Consider the following 24,463-nt stretch of genomic DNA (forward strand, 5'->3'; position numbering starts at 1 on the left):
TATTTACAGCAAGCCGTCAGCTAACATTAAATTAAATGGAGAAAAACTCAAAGCCATCCCACTAAAGTCAGGAACACGACAAGGCTGTCCACTCTCTCCATACCTCTTCAATATAGTGCTTGAAGTTCTAGCAATAGCAATAAGACAACATAAAGGGATCAAGGGGATTCGTATCGGAAAAGAAGAAGTTAAGCTCTCGTTATTTGCAGATGATATGATAGAATACATAAGCAACCCCAAAAACTCTACCAAAGAACTCCTACAGCTGATAAACACCTTTAGTAATGTGGCAGGATACAAGATCAACTCCAAAAAATCAGTGGCCTTCCTATACACTAAGGATAAGGAAACAGAGAGGGAAATTAGAGAAGCATCACCTTTCACGATAGCCACAAATAGCATAAAATATCTTGGGGTAACTCTGACCAAGGATGTGAAAGATCTATTTGACAAGAACTTTAAGTCTTTGAAGAAAGAAATTGAAGAGGACACCAGAAAATGGAAAGATCTTCCTTGCTCCTGGATTGGGAGGATCAACATAGTAAAAATGGCAATTCTACCAAAAGCAATCTATAGATTCAATGCAATCCCCATCAAAATCCCATCAAAATTCTTCACAGATCTGGAGAAGACAATAATCAACTTTATATGGAAAAACAAAAAACCCAGGATAGCCAAAACAATCTTATACAACAAAGGATCGTCTGGAGGCATTACCATCCCTGACTTCAAACTCTACTACAGAGCTACAGTATTGAAAACAGCTTGGTATTGGCATAAAAACAGAGAAGTCGACCAATGGAATCGAATAGAAGACCCTGACATTAACCCACAAACCTATGAACACCTGATTTTCGATAAAGGAGCTAAAAGTATACAATGGAAAAAAGAGAGCATCTTCAACAAATTGTGCTGGCAAAACTGGATGTCAACCTGTAGAAGAATGAAAATAGATCCATATCTATCACCATGCACAAAACTCAAGTCCAAATGGATTAAAGACCTCAATATCAGTTTGAACACAGTGAACCTGATAGAAGAGAAAATGGGAAGTACTCTACAACACATGGGCACAGGAGACCACTTCTTACGTATAACCCCAGCAGCACAGACATTAAGGACCTCATTGAATAAATGGGACCTCCTGAGACTGAGAAGCTTCTGTAAAGCAAAGGACACTGTCACTAAGACACAAAGGCAACCCACCAACTGGGAGAAGATCTTCACCAACCCCGCAACTGACAAAGGTCTGATCTCCAAAATATATAAAGAACTCAAGAAACTAGACCGTAAAAGGCTAATCAACCCAATTATAAAATGGGGCATTGAGCTGAACAGAGAATTCTCAACAGAAGAACTTCAAATGGCCAAAAGACACTTAAGGTCATGCTCAACTTCCTTAGCGATCAGGGAAATGCAAATCAAGACAACTTTAAGATACCATCTTACACCTGTCAGAATGGCTAAAATCAAAAATACCAATGATAGCCTTTGTTGGAGAGGTTGTGGAGAAAGGGGTACACTCATCCATTGCTGGTGGGAATGCAAACTTGTGCAACCACTTTGGAAGGCAGTATGGCGGTTTCTCAGGAAATTCGGGATCAACTTACCCTTGGACCCAGCAATACCACTCTTGGGAATATACCCAAGAGAGGCCTTATCATACAACAAAAGTATATGCTCTACAATGTTCATAGCAGCATTGTCTGTGATAGCCAGAGCCTGGAAACAACCTAGATGCCCTTCAATGGAAGAATGGATGAAGAAAGTATGGAATTTATACATATTAGAGTACTACTCAGCAATAAAAAACAAGGACTTCATGAATTTTGCATACAAATGGATGGAAATAGAAAACACTATCCTGAGTGAGGTAAGCCAGACCCAAAAAGAGGAACATGGGATGTACTCACTCATATTTGGTTTCTAGCCATAAACCAAGGACATTGAGCTTATAATTAGTGATCCTAGAGAAGCTAAATAAGGAGAACCCAAAGAAAAACATATAGGCATCCTCCTGAATATTAACCTTCAGCAAGCGATGAAAGGAGACAGAGACAGAGACCCAAATTGGAGCACAGGACTGAAATCTCAAGGTCCAAATCAGGAGCAGAAGGAGAGAGAGCACGAGCATGGAACTCAGGACCGCGAGGGGTGCACCCACACACTGAAACAATGGGGATGTTCTATTGGGAACTCACCAAGGCCAGCTGGCCTGGGTCTGGAAAAGCCTGGGATAAAACCGGACTCTCTGAACATAGTGGGCAATGAGGACTACTGAGAACTCAAGAACAATGGCAATGGGTTTCTGATCCTACTGCATGCACTGGCTTTGTGGGAGCCTAGGCAGGTTGGATGCTCAACTTACTAGACCTGGATGGAGGTGGGGGTTCCTTGGACTTCCCACAGGACAGGGAACCCTGATTGCTTTTCGGGCTGGGGGGAGACTTAATTGGGGGAGGGGGAGGGAAATGGGAGGTGGCAGCGGGGAAGAGACAGAAATCTTTAATAAATAAATTAAAAAAAAATGTAAAAATAAATAAATAAATAAATATATGTACAGGTATGAAATATTATTCCAGCAATTAACCTAATGGCTTAGAAAAATACATGTAAATTCAAAGGTTTTGCTCCACTTAGCATTCCATGTATTTAAGCTGGTAAACTCATTACCAGTTAGCAAAACACAATTTAAGACTATCTAATATTTTTTAAAGTAAGAAAACTACACTGTCATTTACACAAAACTGCAGATGAAATCAATTTAAGCCTTAGTTCAATCATTATTGGTTTTTGATCTATCATTACTGGCAAAAAAAAAAAACTTCATTTTTTTTTCATACTTTGGAAAGAAAAAACCCAGAATGCTTCTCTATTCCCACTTGTAAATGGACACAAAGTCAAGCTTCAGAACTTAAAGGCCAGGCTGGGAGATGCCTGCTGAGTAAAGTGTCCCCTTTAAAGCATGAGGACCTGACTCCGCTCTCCAGCAGTCACAGAAAAAGCCAACTGTGGCAGGACCTGGGAGCTTGCTGAACGGCCAACCACTGGGCTCCAGATTAAATAAAAGACCCTGTCTCAAAACAATAGGGTGGAGAGAAAGAGAGGTAGACACCAAAGGCCAACCTCTGATTCACCATGCACACACCACACCGAGGGAGACATAAGAAGATGGGAAAACAGAATCTGAAAGTTATTAGAAAATATTGAGGTTTGTTTTTCCTTTGCAATACATTACATAAGGGTTTAAAACACAATAAATCTTAATAATTCATCTCGGGTATATACCTGCCACTGTAAATATTTGTAAAGACACACAGAATATTTAACCACATAAATTATTAAGCTGAATCAAAATAAATAGCAAATAAAAACCAAACAAGTAACTACAAATAAAGTAATCTCAACTTCACCTCACTGACCTTTCTCCCCTTCTTTTCCCATCCATCTCTGTTCTCCACACCTACTTAACCTGCCCAATAAACACATGCAATAAATAGAAAAAAAGAGAGAGACTCTCATCATTTACAGATAAAAGGCATTACTATGGGCAGATAATATAGCTCAATGGGTTAAGTCTAGCCATCAAGCCTGTCAACCCAAGTCCAATTCCTAGGAGACACAGAAAGAAAGAACTGACTCCAGAAATGTGTCCTATGACCTCTACATGGTACCATAGAATGCATGTATATGTGTATATACACACAGGCACAGTAGTAAATAAAACAAAAATGTTTATAAAGTTATTTGAAAAAATATTCTTTCCAAAACAGCACAAATAACATGCATATTAAAGAAAAGATGTTTGAATTACAGAGTTATCTTGATTACCAATTAAGTGCCCAGCAATAATGCCAGGGTTGTGAGACACCAAAAGATATGGTTGCAAAGCACTAAAAATATCAATACCGTGTGAAAGCAAAAATGAACCTCCAGTGAAAGAATATGTAAGAGAGGCACCAACCTTAATTACAAACTCTTTAACCATGACATTTATGTTCTGTTTCCCTGAAGCCCATGTGCACTTTTCCATAAATAAAGAGCAGGGCTGTAATACCTAGAAACAAAAAAAGGAAAGTCACATTTCCCTAGTAATGCATCCATTATGGACCATATAGTTATAAGAACTTTAGTACAAGCCCAGCTCTACGGCAAGCAAAGGCACATTAGCTGCCCTCTTAGAGACGCTCTTCTATACCAAATCAAAGCTGGCACAATTCAAGGACTCTATTCCAAAATATTCCCTTCTCGGTAAAACACCTTCTTTATCATTTATGATGCCCTACATAAAATGCACCTTTGAGGTAACTATAAACACCAGCTAACACCTAGGGTGCTCTGAGTACATGATGTTTCATTAAGACTAACGGGTTGTGAATACCACAGATGGTCCTTCTGAGGACAGATCTCAAGTCTTCAAACTAAAGACTGAACTATGAAAAATAGAATCCTACATATATCATTAAAGATACAAAGTAACTTTGTCTCTTAATAAATGAGGCCATGGCAACGGCATATCTATGGTGGTTTTTAATGAGAACCTGTCTTCAGTGAAGTGACTACTATTAGTTCTCTGTGACGTGTAAAAGACCGTATGTCGAAGAATAATTCATGATCAAGTGTGGAAGCTTAGGCTTCACTTCTCTGTGCTTATAACATATCTCCAAAAGCCTCAAATCGAAAACAATGCTGCAAGTGGGCCAAGCAATATAAGATTCTCTTACCATAAAGTTACAGACATGGCACTAAAAATAATTGGTATAAGTAAGCTAATGAAGCTAAGATCACAAATTTCAAAAATAACATAAATCAGAATTTAAAATAACCTTTAACAACAGAATATAACCCTCTCTTTTAGTCACATGACTCCAATTACAATTTTTTTTTCATACCACATTTATTTTCTCATTCACTCATTGTTTGTACTACAGAGAACAAATAGAAAGGTGAGGAAAAAAACACTGGGTCCTCATAAAATTCAAAACCTATCCAAGAGAAATGCAACGATAAAAAGAGTTCGCCTGGAGGCACCCCGACTTCTGTCACCGTGGCAATCACTGAGCCTCCTAACATTTTCCACGTCAAGGCCAGATCCGTAAAGCCCAAGTCTGTGATGTTCAGCCAAGCACTCCTTAGCAGAGTCTAGAATTACACTCTGTCACTAGCTTCACCACAACTGTCTACAGTCTTCCTCACCGTGGTGATGTTCTTCCCTCTCCTTTCTCTCAGGAAGGGGCAGGCAAGCACTTTCAGATCTCTCACAGAAGCTTCCATCATCTGCTCAAGTTTGGACGTTGACAGGGAGAGGTTACACTGGAATGAGGCTGTCAGAGCAGGAGCGTCCGCCCTTGTCAGGTTGGCAACAAACACCACTTCTGGGTCTGTGATCATGGCCTTCAAGGTCATATTTGGTCTTACAGAATCATCTGAAGAAACATCAGGGACAGAAAAATTTTAATGTAAATCTTCACAACAGACCATCTATCAATTGCTGAATATGAATATATACATATATATTATGTTATATATATTAAATAAATAAATGCAATGCAATTAGAAGTCTAGCCAAAGATGGTCATTGCTACTGGAGCATTTATAAATGGCATGATTTAGGAGGTTCCTAGTGATGGAATGTAGGTGTATGCACATATAAACAAATACAAGGAGCAGAAAACAGAGCTGTCAGGAAAAGACTCGGATGACGGAGATTAACCACTGTCACTAGTTCACTTCGGTTTCATCAAAAACACCACTCTCCATGCCATGTGACCCACAGTACAAACTTACAGAAGTAAACATGGCATTATCAGGCATGACCACTATTAAAAACGGAAAAAAAATGGAAAAGCAATGATTCTATCTTGCCGATACAAGCTCTCTTTGAGACTTTCCCAGGTTTTACATTAAAGAAAAGAAATCAAACCCATCTAACCTTAAAACAACCTTAAATTCAACACAGGAAATCAACAATATACTTGATAAAGCCAGAATATAAAAACTACCAAATGGAAAATGGTTTCCACCATTCTACACCAGGAATTCGCAGTCTTCCTCAAAGTTTAAGGGACCAAAGGGGGTTCTGGGTCAGTCACGTTGAGTCCTCTCCTGTTCCCACCTCCTCCTTCTAGCTTTTCTGTTGCCCTCCAATGCACTAGGATGTTTGAATAAATGACTCCCTTTATAAAACAGGCAGCCACTAACTGGTTAACTCCCTACTTTACGTCATTTAAAAACATTTACTTACTGGAGTGTTACAAAGAATGTGCTTAAATCTACAAGCCTAATTTTACTTTCTCAAATTCTCCACCTCTGGGTTCTGTTCCTAATTTTTGTTAGAATACAGACATCTTCATGCAAGACAGATAGGTAACTTCTCCTAACCTTTCTCTGTCTTGACTCTCCCCACGGCTGTCTGTCTTGATGGAATCTGTATTTCTTTTGCTATGTCTTCTGGACTCTGAGGCATAGCTTTGATGAAGAAATCTGCCACGGTCATCAGGAACTCCACGCTGGCACACACGTACAACTTGTCGAGAACAGCATTGATCTGACTTCCATTTTTATCTTGTTTATAACTTACATCAACCATAGAACTATTGCTATCTTGGTCGTTCTTTTTGTCAATCATCCTGAAAAACAAACACATCATTCATTATTTTACTCCTTCTCTCCTGCTCAGATAACAAAGGGATGAAAATGTTCCCTTGCATTTTAATCATCTCTCTTTCACCCTTCAGTTTCTAATCTGAATAGAAAAAGAACGATGTTAATTGGAATATAATCACCCAATTAGCAACCAAGACATGGCTGCCTAATCTCCAAAGAAAGATTCACATGATTAAACAATTATGGGATATTCTGTAATTATAATGCAATACTAGAGAAACCAATGAGTGCCGGAAATGATCATGGGCAATCAGCAATATCTGAAGGCAGTCCCCTCAAAATACAGCACAACCTTTTTATTCTACTAAATAAAATTTCCCTGAAATAATTTATCTATATAATTTGATTACCGTATGAAATTTATTACCATAGTGCTCAATGCAACTCAAATCAACAAGTGTTTACCAAGATCTAAAATGATGATTCCCATATACCCTCACGTGTGTGAAAGAGATCAGATTTATTCCCATGGTGCTCAGTGCAACCCAAATTAACAAGTGTTTATCCGTATCTATGATGGTTCCTCATGCTGAAGAGATTAAGGCTACTAAAGATGATTTCATCAATCAACCCAACACTATTGCCTAAAGATTTGTGGACAGCTATCCTGGCCATGAAATCTGTAATTAGAAAAGCAGGTTACATGAGAGCAAACTTTTTCCTTGCTTGTTCATTTTTCTGAAAGTCACGGGGTTCAGCAGAATCCAAGAAATAGACAATCTTGTCCAAGTTTAAATAGCAACATAGTCTTTTGCACAAAAAGTACAAAATATGACACATCTCATTCCATGAGAAAGTAGTAAAAACACAATTAAACTATTTAGGTTACATACTTCATACCAGACTGGCATAAGCTAATCTTTCAATATGGGTTGATAACATGATGATGCTACAGTATATATTCCTACTGAAACTGGAAGAAATTCTGTAGAATTGGTTTAAAAGACAAAGTAAACAAGGAAAAAGAACGATGTACAAATTTAAGGATTCTAAATAATAATAATAGTTCTGCCTACTGGCAATAACCTGGAAAAATACATTACCAACTCATTAAAACTCTTTAATCTTCTAGCTCTCATTGTTAAAATGGCACTTGGCTTTACTAATAAATCCCCCTCTCATTTAAAGTTTGAAGCAGAGAGCACCATTATGTCTCCTCGCAGCTCAATTCTGAAAATAAGACCAAAGGATAGACTCTGCTAAAGATCCACACCTCGCAATGGCAGGCTGACATCCACCTGAAACCCTGCGCACAAACCCTGATTTCACAAACCTGGATGTTGCTCTCTCAATTCCTTCTCGGAGATCATCAAGAGTGCATGTCTTCATTTTAAGGCTGATATCCATAGACCCATCCTTGAACATCTTCCCTGCAGAAGCCATCAGGTGTAGTCTGAGCTCACCAAGGCGGAAACTGTCATTATGAAATGAGAGTCTGGACTCCTGTAGTACATTTTTCAAGCAAAGGAATACATGATCTTTAAATACTGCCCACGTATATTTAAGTGCATTCCTTAATTCAGAGCTTAAATGCAAACCACCTCACAGCATTCCTAAGTGCTGAGTCACACACATGGAACTGAGTACTACAAACACAGGGGAGTACATGGCTGCACTAAGGTATCTGCGTGTCCCCTTGGCACACTGGTCAGTACTCAACATACTCACTAACTTCAGACAGTACAGTGACCGCAAGGAGGTGAAAAGGATAGCATTATTGGCAAAGACAATGCATCTATCTTATACACACGGACATACTCTACAAACTGTCTAACTATTGACAGACATGACCTGTAATACACAGACATTTCCAAACAATCCCTGATGCAGATGGTCTGGAGGGGTGGTTTTGAGAGGAGGCAAGGCTCGTGTACTGTTATGGTGAATGTTTCTAAATAAAAACCTCCAAGTGGATCTATAAGAATTACTAAGGACATAAGCTGTGCCACTGTCCAGTACAGACAAAGGAAGCCACTGTACTACAAGCACGAACTAAGAAGAGTCTCATATAAAACAGTGAGAAATTACAGGGGGAAAGTTTAAGGGAAATGAAGATATGCAACCAAAGAAAAGTGACATTACGCAGTATCTAAAGAGTAAGGGTTAAAGAAAGAAGCCAAAGACAGCAGCAGCATTGGAAGGCTGGAGATCAACAGATGGCTGTCTGTAGGTGAGATAAGGAGTGTGCAGAACTTGCACTTTCAGTAAAGGCATTTGCTGAGGTTTGCACGAACGCCAAGCACTAGAACTTTAGTTGCACAACAACAGATGTTATCACAAAGCTCAACTGGAGAAATGTATGAACACTGTATAACATCCAGAAAACAAAAAGTGCAAATAGCATATGAAATGCATATGAACACAGATATAAACTCTACAATAGAAATGGACTGTGGGCATTATATTACATGTTATGGGCATTAACATATGACATAACTAACTTATAAAATATTTATTACAAGATACTATGCATTACAAAATGGCTTTCTAAAGTACTGCTGACCTATTATATACATACTTATCTATTACTGACTGGACATAATCGTGAAAGACTCCAAAGACAGTATTATTCTTCCTAAATAGTGATGACTACTGTGTATGAAATTGAACATATGGCCAGACACTCATATGGAAAACTCCTCTCTTAGTGATGGATAAATGCATTTTGGTACTGTCTTTCTGGAAAGAGAGAAACCCTGAAAACCTTTCCTGGTCTGGTAAGATTGGAAAAGTAGGAGAAAGGCTGAGCATATGAACCACGTACATTTTCAGGTCAAACAGGAATTGTAGATACACTAAATTTTATTAATAGTTAAAACAAAAAGTGCCAACATACAAAAACTGAATACTCTCAAGAACAAAGGAGTCATCTCTGGCAACAACAACAATACACACACACACACACATTCACCTGGTGGCTGTCATTGTTGTAAAGGGTAATGGACAGAGAGTCAAAGCAGAAGCCAAACTGAAGGGTGACAGTCTGATCCACAGGGGCCTTTGGGTCTGTCAAATCTTGTTCTGATGGTTCAAGCAGAAATAAGAAAACACACGGCTCTTAGGTGGGTACATTGTTTTAAACATTTTAAAGCTGGAAGATAAATTATTATTCTAAATTTACATCATACTTTCTATCATATTTAAATAAATCACTAGACAATTAATAAAAATGGCAATTACTGATCCCTATATAGTTAATAAAGGTCAAAATGGCAGAGGTAGCTTATAGGAAAAAAATGGTCTTTAAATAATATCAAGACAACTCTTTGACACATCCCGTCAAAGTAAGGCTTGCTACTGCAGTTTGTTGTTGCCACAGCACGTTTTTCCTAACTAGTTGGTATTAAACCGAATGCACAGTGACATTAAACACGGCCTAGACTGGGGAGCTACCAAAAGATCTTCCGCGGGCCAAGAACACTTTGCATGACCTTTGATGCATCTTAGACTTGCTCACTAGCACAGCTGAAGCGCACCATGATGGGGAAGCCTCGGAATGCTGACATGAAGGGACTCCAGAGGTAATTCATTTCCTTCCCGCTCTTAGACAGACAGGATATGCAGAACAGATAAAACAAGTCTACAACCTTTTGGAGACCCGGGGTCCTTCTTTAGGAAAATTACTAGAAAATCAAGACTCTGCCAGGCAGAAAAACCCTCAGGCTTTGGCTCTGTGTTTACAGAATAATTTCTGTTCTGCCACTGTATTTGCAGTTTGCAACTGAACAAATAACCATAAAATGAGAACCAGAAACACAAATCTGATCACAGCCAAACTCAACGAGACCATTCATCACCCACGTTTGTTCATCTCCAGTGTCCTATTAACAACAGCCTACTTATCCAGCATTTGTCTACGCCCGAGGCAAACCCAAACTCAAAGGATGACCCTGGCCTCAGCTATTTAAACCAGAAACCTCTTTCCCACACTCTGAGAATCCCAGAACATGCCCAGCCTAATTATGGAGGTAACGCTGGCACCGTGACAGTAATTGCCAATGGCAGCTTCGTCAGTAAAGATCAGGGGGCACTCTGGAGGGGTTCATAGGAACAAAGAGTGCTTTATCTTGCTTCAGTTGTGGAAATATCACCTACTGACCGTCTCATAAAAACATCTGCTCTCCATATCAATGACTCTAAATAATGGACAGGGCACAGCAGGGTACAGTGGGGCACACCTGTAACTCCAGCACCCTGGGACTGAATCAGCAGAACCTTCATCACAGGTTTGAGGCCAGCCTGGCCTACAAAGTGAGAGTCCTCCTCAAGAACAATTAGAAAAGAGCAAAATAACTGAAATTGTACCACTTAAAATGGCTAAGTTTAAAGCACCACAGTGCTCTTAAAAGCTTTAATTTTAATAACCTAGAAATTTCCTGTCACATTTCAGAGCATCATTCTCCACTAAAGCCAGGTGTAAAGCTCTTACTGTAAGAGAATACCTTCCTTCCTCAGGGGTCAGTCGACACACCAAGGCTCTTTTCTCTTTGAATTATTCTCACATCTTACCAAACTACCTGCCTGTTTTGCGTTTTCTCTCGCGTAGGGACCACCTCAGTGCCCAGTGAATTCAGCAAATTTAGCTTCCACAAGCTAAGAACAAATACTCACTGTGGAGGCAAGAACAAGAGACTCTCCCCTTGTCGTAGGCAATGCATACACCTCCCTTGGAAGCTTCAATAGGAGCCCCAACTCCAGCGGACCTTCCACAGTAAACATTAAGAATACTGAATCTTTTCACAACACTGTGCTACACAGCTAACAGAGAACAGTGTATAATGTTGTTAATTATTTGATACCAACACAAAACTCTTCATTGGCTTTTACCTTTAAGGTAGTCAGGCCCACTCCGAGTATCTCTTTTCACTCTTGCAGCCTCCTGTGCAGACTGGGTAGGGCTTGGCTGTGAAGAGGCTTCCCCAAGGTTTTCCAGCAAAATTTTCATTAAAACTGTCAAGTCATCTTGACTGAGAGCAACCTGAAAACCATTAATAATTTGTTTATATGATGTAAGAAAAAAATTATGCCTTTATAGCCTCATGAATGAATGATTGATTCATCTACTTGAGAGACAGGAAACACATGTGCTGAGTGTAGAGAAACATTTTGTCTCATCTAGAATGACACAAACCCCCAGTGCAGCCAGACCCTTGGAACCCAGTGCCCTTCCTGCCTGCCCTGGGACCACGCCACCCTCTTCCTAGGCCTCGCTCCAGGCTCCACTCCACCTCTCCTTCATCTCATCCAGCACCAGCTCATTTGCTATCACTTGTTTCCCTCCAAGTCCAACACAGGGACATGTTCAGTTTCCAGTCTCTACCGGAACAGAGCTTCTCTTGCTCTGGAGCTCTGTTCTCACTACAGACACAAATGGACATACACAAACATCTGGTAGCTTAGCAAAAATGCCACCTCTTACAGCAATAGCTAATCCAACTACCAAGAACTTTCTAAGACATCATGCATACCAGGAAAGCAGCATCTCCCTTTTTACCTTTATAAAAGGGAGTGTGAGAGAAAAAGACTAAAAAGCTCTTGAGACAGATCTGAACTAGCTCTATGCCTTTAAGCTGTGTGTGAGCCAAGTTTCTCAGCTTCTCTAATGCAAGTCTTTTTTATCTTTAGGACATGAATAATAGCATCTTTATGGTGGAGAGCTGAATGACATGGAGCAGCCGGCTGAAAAAACTGCCCCAGGTTAGTAAGACCCATTAGCTCAGGCTTTGCTTAGAAGCTACTCGTTTTCTCCTTGTTCAGCCCCCTCCCCAGCACACACAGCAGTCCTCAACGCTTGTATAAGCACTTGTGCATGAGTTGTTTAAGCATTTGCATTTAACCGCATGCAAAACACAAGCATGCACCTTCTTCAAGCACTGTCTAGCTTCCTGCCTATACAATGATGGGGGAACATGAAGCACCAGGTAATAAGGATGTTTGGCTTACTCTAAGCCCCAGTTTTCTGGTAACAGGTATGATAACAACTTTAAAACTTCTTACTTGTGATGTCAGCCAAGATATCAGACCTGCCTGAGAGCAGCTAACTTGAGAAACTGCTCATCTACTAGGTCGCTTTCCACACCTCTGGCCCCACAGTTTCTAACTCTTGAAGTGATGTCCTGGAAACATGTTACTAGGGTCATTCACTGATATCCTTCCTGGTTTGACCCTTGACCTCAAAACCCTAGACAGACCTAAACTATGCTACTGAAAATACTGCTGCCTCCCAAATAAAGGCACATGCATATTCAAGTAACTGTTTCTAAATAAAAGAGGGCCACTCCCTTATACAGTACAATACTAGTCAAACTATTGTACCCCAATACATACAAATCATGCATGAATAAAACATAGAATACTTTTGTTTTGAATGTAGTATCTGAGCATCAATTTAAATACTCTGACAATTTTACTACATTACAGATTTAATCGGGGCTGGAGATATGGCTCAGCTCAGTGGTTAAAAACACTGGCTGCTCTTCCACAAATCCTGAGTTCAATTCCTAGCAACCACATGGTGGCTCACAACCATCTGTAATAAGATCTGGTGCCCTCTTCTGGCCTGCAGTTTACATGCAGGCAGAACACTGTAGGTAGGTAGGTAGGTAGGTAGGTAGGTAGGTAGGTAGGTAGGTAGGTAGGTACATGTGTACATATATACATACATATACAGAGTTTAATCAAACTTTCCAATTCAAAAAAATATATATTTTCAGTAGATCCACACAGGCCTCATCTCAGGTTTCATCCTGGCTTTACCAATGTCTAACTACAGTGAAATAAAGAATAGTGTGGGACAAAGACCTCACTGCTGGTTTTCAGACACACCAGCTGCACTGTGAACAAGACAAGCCTACCCAGCACTTTCTGTAATTTACACACTCACCTGCATAGGCTTAAGCTTTCCTTTGATCTCCATGCCTGGAATCTGTGTGTACCATGCTGCTGACAAATTCCGCTGTATGGATAAAAGCATGTTCACTGGTTCTAAGATTTCAATGTCAGGCTGGAGCGAGTCAAACTGTAAAACAGTTCTGAAAGAATAACAAGGATTTCTTATAAATAGCCACGTATTTTTAAGTTTATATCTTAAAATGAAGATAGACATATTTTGTATGTTTCCTAAATGCTCAAAAGCTGAAATCAGGATTATTTTAGAACATGTTTCTTTTCAGACATCAGCCCATCAGAGTAAATCAGGTTCATATGCATAGCTATCTGAAACAATAAACTCAGATAAACTTTGACTCAGGTCTGACAAATGTGTCTACTGTTACCAGGACTGTATGACAGGACACTAGTCCAATGCTGTGTAAGCAAAGGCCACATCTTTCCAAAACCAGATAATTAAGGAAGTCACTGCGTATTTAGCCTTAAGGTGGCATTATTTCTCCAAACTCAAGAAGAAAAACATACCAAACCTACAAGTTAATGAAGACAGAGCAACAGCCGTTTCTAGTTTGTCTGCCAACAACCATTTACACAACTGAGTAAGTACTGCTGTCCAACAGAGGCTGTCCAACAGAGGCAAGGTTTTCATGCTTTGATTTAAGGACTCTTGGAGGCCTCACTGGAAACTCCTAAGCCTAACAAGGTTTGGGAATGAACATCTTAAATCACATTACAATTCAGGAAGGCCTCTCTATCACACAGAAAAATAAATAGCTATGTAGAATTAAGGAAAACAAAACAAATGTTTACTAAGTATAGAGCTCTTTTTCTATTTTGAGATAGGGTCTCACTGTGTTTCCTAAATTCGTCTCAGACTTGTGAGCTCATGACTCTCCCAGCTCAGCATCCTGAATTGGTGGATCTAAAGGCATGTGCCCTGTCCCTTCCTCATTAGGAAATTTTAATTTTGTAATCATTTTTAAAGAATGGAAAAAATACTATAAAATTATTAAGACAAAACACAGGCCCTCCAAAGCATACTACTATTAACTACTGGTCAGAAAGCAGCAGTCAGTTTCCTAGTTGTAATAAATACAGAATGAGGATTACGAATTATCATAGTAATTACTGCAGGTGAAAACAAATTTTTAGAAATGCACAGAAAGCAATAAACAGCTAGACGACACACACAAACCTGGAGAGTTTCAGCTGAGTAAGCTGGATGCTCATATTCTCAGCCACTGGGGGAAGAGAGTAGTGCTCCACAGGAACCAAGCTAAACTTGTTCTCAACCCTGATCAAGCCAAGATCTGCTATGATGGCATTAGGAGACACAGAAGACTGGGGAATAGTAATGACAGGCGCTTTCAGATTGATGTCCATCAGAAGCCGGAAGCTCTTCTGCGCCAGGTCCTTCACGCTGGATGCAGCTCTTTCTGCAGCCTGGACGGTGGCTGTACTCAAGGCTTCTTTGGCAGTTTGGAAATTGTTGAGGAAGCTCTGTTCGGAGAGAATGACAGGTAGACACAGTGCACCAAGGAAAACCCTGCAGAGGCATTTACTGTGAATGAAAGCTCAACAAAGATCACACGTGAGAGAAATGTTACTTATGACTTAAGCACCCACTTTCCTCGGAATGACTACGCGTCTTACATTGGAATTTAAGTGAAAAGGAAGTTAGTACTCTTTCCCAAAGCAGGTTCTACTCGTATGCTTTCAGGATGCAAGAATAAAGTTTATTCTTGGCAACTAATGCTTCAGCAGCTAATTCATGAAGATTTTGTAATGTACCTGAGATGTACAAATATGGGTAATTGTCTATCATCCTATCATCTTGCAATCATTAACAGGAATCAAAAGTTACTTGTGGTAAGATATACTTCACCTCCATTTCAACTGAAAATAAAGTATTTTCCAAATGAAGAATCTAAAAACAATATTCTTAGTGTGCATCCATTAATCATACAAGAGTAACTTTATCTCTTCCACTACCCCAAAATACATACATTCTAGAAAAAAGCATGATGGTTTAGGTAGAAATGGAGAACCAGTAAGCAGATTTAAACTCTTCAGCCCAAAATATTTGCAAGGACACAGTATAAGTAAGAATTTCATGGCTTGGCTCATCACAAATATAATCAAAACTCTAAGTTTCAATATTCGTTCTTCAACTACATAATGACCTTTGGGCATTTACCAAACAACTAATATTGGAAAGCTCTAAATTACAACAGCAAACAATACAAACAACAAAATACATAAAAATAATAGCTGGGTGTGGTAGTGCATACATTTAGTCCCAGCATTTAGGAGATAGAGGCAGGAGGGTCAGAATTTCAAGATTATCCTGAGCTATACAAAAGGCCAGTCTGGGCTATATGGGGTCCTGTGTAAAAGAAACAAACAAACAAGCTGGGTGGTGGTGGTGTAGCCCTTTAGTCCCAGCACTCAGGAGGCAGAGGCAGACAGATCTCTGTGAGTTCAAGGCCAGCTTGGCCTACAGAGCTAGTTCCATAACAGCTAGGGCTGTTTCACAGAGAAACCCTGTCTCTAAAAACAAAACAAAACAAAACAAAAACAACAACAAAACTCACAAGTACAGAAAAGCAAACAATACATATGTGTAAATACAAACATAAATAAAGATAAAATACCAAAAGTATTTTAAAATGTTAACTATGAAAATGTTAGAGAATGACAGTTTAAAAGGGAGCTGAAAAGATGGCTCAGAGGTTAAGAGCCCTGACTGCTCTTCCAGAGGTCCTGAGTTCAATTCCCAGCAACTACATGGTTCCTCACAACCATCTGTAATGAGATCTAGTGCCCTCTTTTGGTACTCAGGCATCCATGGAGGCAGAATGTTGTATACATAATACATAAATAAATCTTAAAAATACACGTTGTTATTTAGAAAAATAAATAAGTGCAATATTTACTTATTTAGAACATTCTGTTCAGAGTTTGAGTATTTATAATACAACCATTTATTATGCTCCCAATCTTAAATGCTCACCAAAGATCCTACGCTGAAGGCTGGGCTACAAGGCTGTGACACCACTGATGCACCAGGACTTTTAGAGTAGGGGCTGATGGAAGGAAGTGCAGTCACTGGGGCATGCCCTTTATGGGGACACTGGGACCTGGGCCCCATCTGTCCTCTCTGTTCCCCAGCAGCCATGACATCAGCAGCCCTGTCCCAGCACACACATTCCATCAGCATGGTCTCCCTCATCATAACAAGAGAGCCAAGCAATCATGAACAAAGGCCTATTAATCCTGGAGTCCAAACAAGTATCGTTTCTTTTAAACTGTTTATCTCGAGTATTTTGTGACAGTGCTGCAAGACTAACAAACACGCCCGATTAGTGCAGATTTTAACTGTCTCGATTGAGGCACATGGCCACAAAATTTAGACCTCAGTGAAAAATAAATACAAATAAAAATAAACTTACCAAAAGAGACATGAAGAATTTATGAACATAGACAATCTGAATACAGCCCACTTTGAGACTAAGTTTGCCATCCACTTTAGACATATCACCATAGGCCTCGCCTTCTGTGGCATCTGGATACAGCGTCATCTGGAATCTGAAGACTTCATCTCCCAAAATAGAGACGGCCTGACATTACAAGACAATCAGTTATTACAGCAGAGCTACAGAAACTGGACCCTCAGTACTCATCCTGATTCACAGGGGCCTGACTGTTAGTATTCAGGCATCTTTACTGGCCTGCCCTTGGGATCCTGACAAAATAATCCTCAGCTGCAGACAGCTTGTAGAGCACCCCCTGTGCACGTTCCCTGTGTTCCCCTTTAAAGTGCGGGCTTGCCTATTCTCTCTCCCTCTCTCTTCTCTTCCGTGAAAAACAGCACGGAAATTCAACCTTTGACATCCGTCATCGTTTTCCTTTTCTAAACTCAGTGTTACTTCATTAATAAAATACCTACCCACCAAGTACTTTCTAGAAATAACTGTTCGATTCATTACATAGCAGGCTTTACAACCTGAAATCAACCTTCCATTTTTATCTCCAGCCCTAATATGCCCTAATATGTCAGACGAATAACAAGCATACAGCGAAGACATAAACAGTGGCACCTGGTCCCCAAACACCACACTCCAACACAGAGATCGGCTCTGCAGTTACCTCTTTGTGAATGGACAGTGAATCAACATTCATAACTATGATATTCTCAAGTCTGGCAAACACATCCGTCTGCTTTGGCTTCACAGAAATAGAGGCATCCATTCCTACAAGAGACACACCACTTAGAGATGTTTCCTCTTTGTAAGCAAGCTTAATTGCACTAACATGCTCCCAAGATACAGGGTAAATAAAAATTACTATCAGACATGCTAACTCAATCACCTCCCATGTATGAGATGGCTAGAAAGAAAAGGTGGGATCACTTTTAAGTCAGAACATACCTCATACATAAAAGTAAAAAAAAAAAACATTTTTAAAAAGGCACTGTTTTAAATAAATTCATGTCATTTCTCTGAAAATAATATCCTATGCATTGGTGAGGTCAGAGCCACTACTTGGGGAGACAGTATTTTCCAATGCATTTCACAAATACATGTAATTAAAACTGAGTAAATGTCATCTTATGGCTAAGAACTGTTTCTACAACAATTTATATCTATAGCATAATTTTCTAAATTTTAAAAGTTTGCCATGCTCATGATATCAAAGGCATAAGGATTTGGAAACCACTCTTCCTCATGGGAGACTGCCGACACCCAAGGCCTGGCAGTGTTTGCTGATTTTTCAACCTTCTAAAACTGCTCACAGTGTGGTTCACACTTGTCCACACAATATAAATGTACAAATGTTACCCTCACAACAACCATGTCTCCACTTAAAGGGGAAGTAGGGTAGAGAAAATTAAAGTAATTCAACATTGGCCAGTGTTAAGCTTCAAGGTTTGAGCCATTGCAGGCTTCCTAGAATCTACCACATAACCTGAGGCTGATGTCTCGACTCATAACAGGAAAAGTTTAAGACGTCAAAACCCAGTGGTGGTGGACCACACCTTTAATCCCAGCACTCAGGAGGCAGAGACAGGCAGATTTTTGTATGTTTGAGGATAGCCTGGCCTACAGAGTGAGTTCCAGGAAAGTCAGAGCTGTTACACAGACAAACCGTTACAGGAAAAAAAAATGTCTTTCGCAAATTTATTTTGTTATGTTATGTATGCTCAAAATTCAAGGGAAACAAGGATAATGACTTTTATTTTCACACTGAGAGTTACTATAATATTTACCTGCTTAAAGTTATCTTATTCTGAAAATGCAATCACAATAAAACTTTAAGCCTTAGATGTATTCTAAAATTTTTAAAATGTATAAGGACTATCTCAAGTCAGCAATGATTCATAGCAAGTCTATCGTTATCATTTCAAAGTACATTTGTTCAAAGCTTGCATACATCTTCAATATAAATAAATCCACTCAACTTTCCAAAATACTATGGAAGGATAATTACTTACCATGTATTTTAATATCTGCTATGCTACTCTTCTGATCACAAACAAAGATGTTAAAGGCATTTAATTCAGCTGTGACCTTCAAATCAAACACATCACCTTCAGAAGTGCTGGGTCCTGAAAAGCAGTAGAAATCAGTGGTCAGTGATGTACAAAGATGGTAAAAACAGTGTAAGTTCACTAATAAAAAAAATCACATAATGTGCAAAGGGAATCATAAACTTCTATCAGGACAATATAAATATGAATTTTGCCCCTCATAGAAAACCCAGCATGTTGGCTTCCAGCTAAGGATAAGGCAACCACAACACCTAGATGGTGCTACTCACTAGGCAGACATGTTCCTGTAGGCTTTTTTCTTCTAGGTAAAGAAAGGAAACCCTCTAAATTAGATTCTAGAATTTGATTAATAAAAATTTTTTTAACAAGTCACATCACATACTAGATCAAAGAATAATAATGAAAATTGAAATAGTAATGAACAGTCAATGGAATTCATATAATTTGCTGTGTCCTTTACATATTCTTTAACTGAAGAACCAACCCAAATACTTTAGATTATATGTGATGGGTCCATAAGTAATTCTATGAAAGAGTCACTAATAAAAGCATAAAATACCCTGAAGTTTTAAAAAAAAATCAAAAAATGTGTATGTGAGGATATAGACAGGTTAAGTGTGGTGGCAAATCCTACATTCAAAAGGCTAAGGAGGACTGAGTTTGAGGCTAACCTGAGCTATACGGTGAGTTCAAACCCAGCCTGGGCTACATATAGCAAGATGTTATCTCAAAACAACCAAACAAATAAAAGTAAAAAAGAACCACAACTGAATGGTTGTGTGTGTGTGTGTGTGTGTGTGTGTGTGTGTGTGTGTGTGTGTACAGGTCCTGACACTTTCTCACAACTCTGTCTTACATGCAGGAAACAGAACTTTTCTATAAACAGAAAGCATGAGGCTCTCACTTTTTAACCCTAGCATTATAGGCTGCTTTCTTTCTCAGTATTTGGTGCAGGATAAACAAACCATCAAGTCAAGTTGTTCAGCAAAACCAGAGAACAGTGCAGTTGGGTTAAGGTTGTCTGTGCACTGGCCTTCCATTAACTCAGATGTGCTATGAATGGTATATGTATGTTATAAAGAGATATTTCTAAGAATACACTCTCTTAAAAATATTAATGTGTTAGGCACACTGTGATAAAGAAGTTGAGTGTGGTGGCCACATTTAGAACCTTCTCCCATTTAGGAGGCTGAAGCAGGAATATCAAAAGTTTGAAGCCAGTCTGGATTACACAGCAAGACACCACCAACAGCAAGGAAGGGGAAATTTTGCTTCTAACAACAACATTGTCCTATGGTTTTCAAAGTCAAATACTTGTATCATTCAAATAGTACTGAAATTTTATACTTAAGATGTCAGTAAAATAGATATAATTCAAGCCGGGAATAACCAGAAATTACCAGTTTTAAAAATAAGTAAACATTTTAATTACAAATCAGGCACATGCTCTTTATTCACTTGGCATTTTATACCCAGTATTTCAGAATATAAGTCATGCACCTGGTGAACACAGACCAAGTTCCATGTGTGACGGAAACAGGGATGAGATTAGAGATCAGGTGACTCTGTCCCTTCTGTGAGATCTTCCTCAGTGCCCGAGAGGCACTCACAACTGTTGAGCATGGCAGCACTGACTGAAGTGGGCCTCTGTGGCTAAGTATGACTGTCGTCACTTTTTAACTTCTTACCTTCTCACTTTTACTGGACAGAAGACTATGAAAAGGCGTCAACATAAAGAACCTACAAATTCTATTTTATACAAGAACCAGAGATTTAAACCCGCTGGAAGTACATGGTCACTATTAACATTTATTTCAAATTCTTCAATAAACTGACATGTAATCCCGACTAGAAGAATCGCTTTCTTCAGAAGTCACCCTCATCTGTCAGACATCGTAACATCGAGGTGTTAACATTTATCCTAGCTTCGTATAGACGTTATTCTATGAGAACATATTGGAAAGACTGATACCAGCTTTGATGGCAAGACTTTTGGATTCTCCCACAAGTGACTTCGGTCCAGATTCCTTCCCAGAGGAAGAAGAGTCAGAGGATGGAACAGCAGATGACAAAAAATCCATGAGGGAAAGCAAGGCTTCCAAATGAAGCACCAAGTCCAAAGATGAAAACGAAACCTAAAACAATGAACATCAGAGGAGAAGGTTTCAGTGACAGTCACACCATTGTGTACGTATGTCACACCCTGGAGGACAGTCATGCCACTAGGGGGACAGTCATCTCATTGGGGTCACAGTAACACATTGGGCTGAGTTTCAATGTATGCAACTAACACAAGAATAACTCAACTGAGACCCTTTCTAAATAATTAAGAATGAATGACTAATTTCATTTTAATCCTCTTTATTATTATTATCATGTCAGTCTTTACCAGACAACAAACCAATGCCCTGCCCACTCCCAGTGCAGACATTAATTCTAACCTCAGTCAAGCTTGATTGAGCCTTTTTGTTTGTTTGTTTGTTTGCTTGTTTTCAAGACAGGGTTTCACTGTAGCTTTGGTGCCTGTCCTGGAACTAGCTCTTGTAGACCAGGCTGGCCTCGAACTCACAGAGATCCATCTGCCTCTGCCTCCCGAATGCTGGGATTAAAGGTGTGCACCACCATTGCTCAGTGCTTGATTGAGTTTTAAATAAAGATACGGTAGTATTCCTACACTGACTATACATGCTCAAATGGACTGTGTGTATCTATACTAGGCCATGTTCTGTCTTTTCCTTAATCTTCTTCTAGCATTAAGCCAATACAGAATTCAAATGTTCAATTCTGCCATCAATATCAGGCCAAATAACTACAGTAGGTTAAAGTGAACAAAATTCCCTCAAAATAAAAATTATTTGTATATTCCAAAAATAATAATTAATGTTTTAAAAGAATCTTTTCAGAAAGAAGTTTTGGCAAGACTTTTTTTTAAAAAAATATTTATTTATTATGTATACAATATTCTGTCTGCATGTATGCCTGAAGGCCAGAAGAGGGCACCAGACCTCATTACAGATGGTTGTGAGCCACCATGTGGTTGCTGGGAATTGAACCTTTGGAAGAGCAGGCAATGCTCTTAACCGCTGAGCCATCTCTCCAGCCCCCTTGGCAAGACTTTTATTCCAATTCTATATGCACTAATTTTAGATCTATTACTACTACCTCATTCTAATTATAGATCTTGTATCTTACAACTGAAATTGGCCTCAAGATACATTTAATCATCAATAACCCAGTCTTAAGATGAATTACAAAAGACTCACCTTCAGCTTCTGTTTGGTGTTATCATGAACAGTTTTAAATTCTGGTCCATCGCTGTCTGCCTATACGGAGTTGATAATTAAACCACTGAGTTAAAAACACTAGAATTTCACACATTGAAAACAAATATATTTTACATCTTAAAACATGCTATTAAGAGATGACAAACATGATTCTTACAGGCAAATAAGAATATGCCCCCAAAACTGAGCACATAAACATACTTTACATACTGTAGATGCAAAACCTCAAATCCCTTATCTACTCTGGAGGAGATGTTAGTGCATCTAAATAGGTGGGCCCATCTAAAAGTGAAAAGGCTTCTATCTAATTCATAACACACTTCTCTTCAGAATAGGACACAGCTTTGATTGTTCACTCCCATTTCTTCAACACCCTAGAGAAGCTTGTTATAATTCATCATCAACCAACTGGACTGAAAAAAAAAAAACTAAGGGGTAGAATCCAAATATTAAGTATGAAGGGAATATAAATAACTTTTCATACTTCAGTATTAACTCCAGAAAAGAATGAGGTACTATGACACTTAGCTTTAATTGTAGCGTCATAAAGCCTACAATCATCTGGAAAACAAGTCCCAATGAGGGCTATGGACATGAAGCTGCCCTGTTGGCATGTGTATATAGGATTGCCTTCAGTGAACTGATAGGGGAAGACCCAGCCCATTGTGGGCAGCACCATTCCCTAGGCAAGGAGCATAATGGTGGAGAAATGAGTGAGCACAAAAAGCAGGCAGCATGTAAGTGTTGATTTCTCTCTGCTCTTGACTGTGGATGCATGATGTCACTGTGTGTTTCAAGTGCCTGTCCTTATTTACCCACAATGATAAACTGTAGCCTGGACTAAAGGTAAAAACCAATCTTTTCTCCACTAAACTGCCTCTCATCAGGATGTTTATGTAGTGACAGAAATGAACTAGAACGGGTACCTTAATGAAGAGCATTTTCAGGAGGGTTCCATCAGACACATGAGAGGAGTTGACAATGTACAGAGGCTCACCTTTAGAATCTGGAAGGAAAAAGAAAATCTGATCTGTATCATCCCTTCAATATTTCAAACATCTTTTAAAATGGAACCAGCCAGCTACACAGAGAAATGCTTACATGAGAACTGTACAGAAAACAGACAAATGTATTATGCTGTCTATAAACCATATCTCAGTAAGTCTAGCTTTCAAAAACAGGAAAGGAAAAATGCAAAACTGCAAAATTAACAACAAAACAGCACTGGTCAATACCAGCTGTCATACACTAGTGCTGCAGGTATTACCGTCATATGAACAAATCCTAGCATGAGAAATGACAGCTATAAAACACAAGAAGGGATTATTCTCAAACACACTCTTATCTTCTCAAAGGTGCTCCACAGAGTCCTCAGAAAGCTTAAGCAAATGGGAACTAGAAAATTCAGATAGCAGCAAATTCCAACAGTGAATTTAAAAAAATCCAAGATATCCACTAAACAGCAACTTCATAGTTGCCTGGGAGGAAGTGAGACTAAGTGTCTCCTTCTATATATTTATGTTTTAACATTTACTTTTTATAAGCACATACTAATGTAATTAAAACAGACCTTAACAGTCATATAATTTGCAAGTAAATAAATGTAAAGTGAAGCTTCCTACTAAATTAACTTTCAAAAGGGGTCTTTGGGCTCTGTACCTGGGATGTGACTTCTTAATGTCACTATACTCATTTAGGTGAGATTTATTACACCATCCCCAACTGGGTATGTAAAGAATACACACAGTAAGTAGAAGAACAGAATGCAGCCCTGTATTTACGCTGGTTATGAGATCTGCACTGCCTTCCCACAGACAGGCCTCCGCACTCACCAGGAAAATCAAAGCACCGCACACTAATTCTTCTCAGGTAAGCTTCCGCAGTCATGTCATGGGCCTTTACTTTAGCCTGCACCCCAAGATGCAGGATCTTCATTTCATGTAAGGGTCTTCCTTTCTTTTCTGCTTTTTTCATCAAAGTAACCATAACCTAAAAGAATGAGGACGAATTACCACAAACCTCTTTACTAATGCAGAGCGACGATAGGAACTTAGTAACTGTATCTAGTGATACG

General features: G+C 39.2%; 1 protein-coding gene across 3 annotated transcripts in view; it reads right to left on the minus strand.

The window, feature by feature from the left end:
• Positions 1-24,463, minus strand: part of Vps13c (vacuolar protein sorting 13 homolog C) — a 162,430-nt gene that overhangs the window by 57,766 nt on the left and 80,201 nt on the right. For all 3 annotated transcript variants that reach the window (XM_075965365.1, XM_075965366.1, XM_075965367.1), the window contains 15 exons: positions 24,222-24,378; positions 23,316-23,395; positions 22,369-22,428; positions 21,078-21,240; positions 19,049-19,162; positions 17,704-17,807; positions 17,007-17,174; positions 14,750-15,054; positions 13,550-13,697; positions 11,494-11,644; positions 9,578-9,687; positions 7,940-8,109; positions 6,382-6,629; positions 5,197-5,426; positions 3,965-4,057 (listed from right to left, as the gene is read on the minus strand). In XM_075965365.1, the coding sequence (XP_075821480.1) occupies positions 3,965-4,057; positions 5,197-5,426; positions 6,382-6,629; positions 7,940-8,109; positions 9,578-9,687; positions 11,494-11,644; positions 13,550-13,697; positions 14,750-15,054; positions 17,007-17,174; positions 17,704-17,807; positions 19,049-19,162; positions 21,078-21,240; positions 22,369-22,428; positions 23,316-23,395; positions 24,222-24,378 (2,301 nt within the window). The remainder of the gene's footprint in view (positions 1-3,964; positions 4,058-5,196; positions 5,427-6,381; positions 6,630-7,939; positions 8,110-9,577; positions 9,688-11,493; positions 11,645-13,549; positions 13,698-14,749; positions 15,055-17,006; positions 17,175-17,703; positions 17,808-19,048; positions 19,163-21,077; positions 21,241-22,368; positions 22,429-23,315; positions 23,396-24,221; positions 24,379-24,463) is intronic.

This window comes from Microtus pennsylvanicus, chromosome 3, assembly GCF_037038515.1.
Source record: "Microtus pennsylvanicus isolate mMicPen1 chromosome 3, mMicPen1.hap1, whole genome shotgun sequence".
In the NCBI taxonomy this organism is placed as follows: domain Eukaryota; kingdom Metazoa; phylum Chordata; class Mammalia; order Rodentia; family Cricetidae; genus Microtus; species Microtus pennsylvanicus.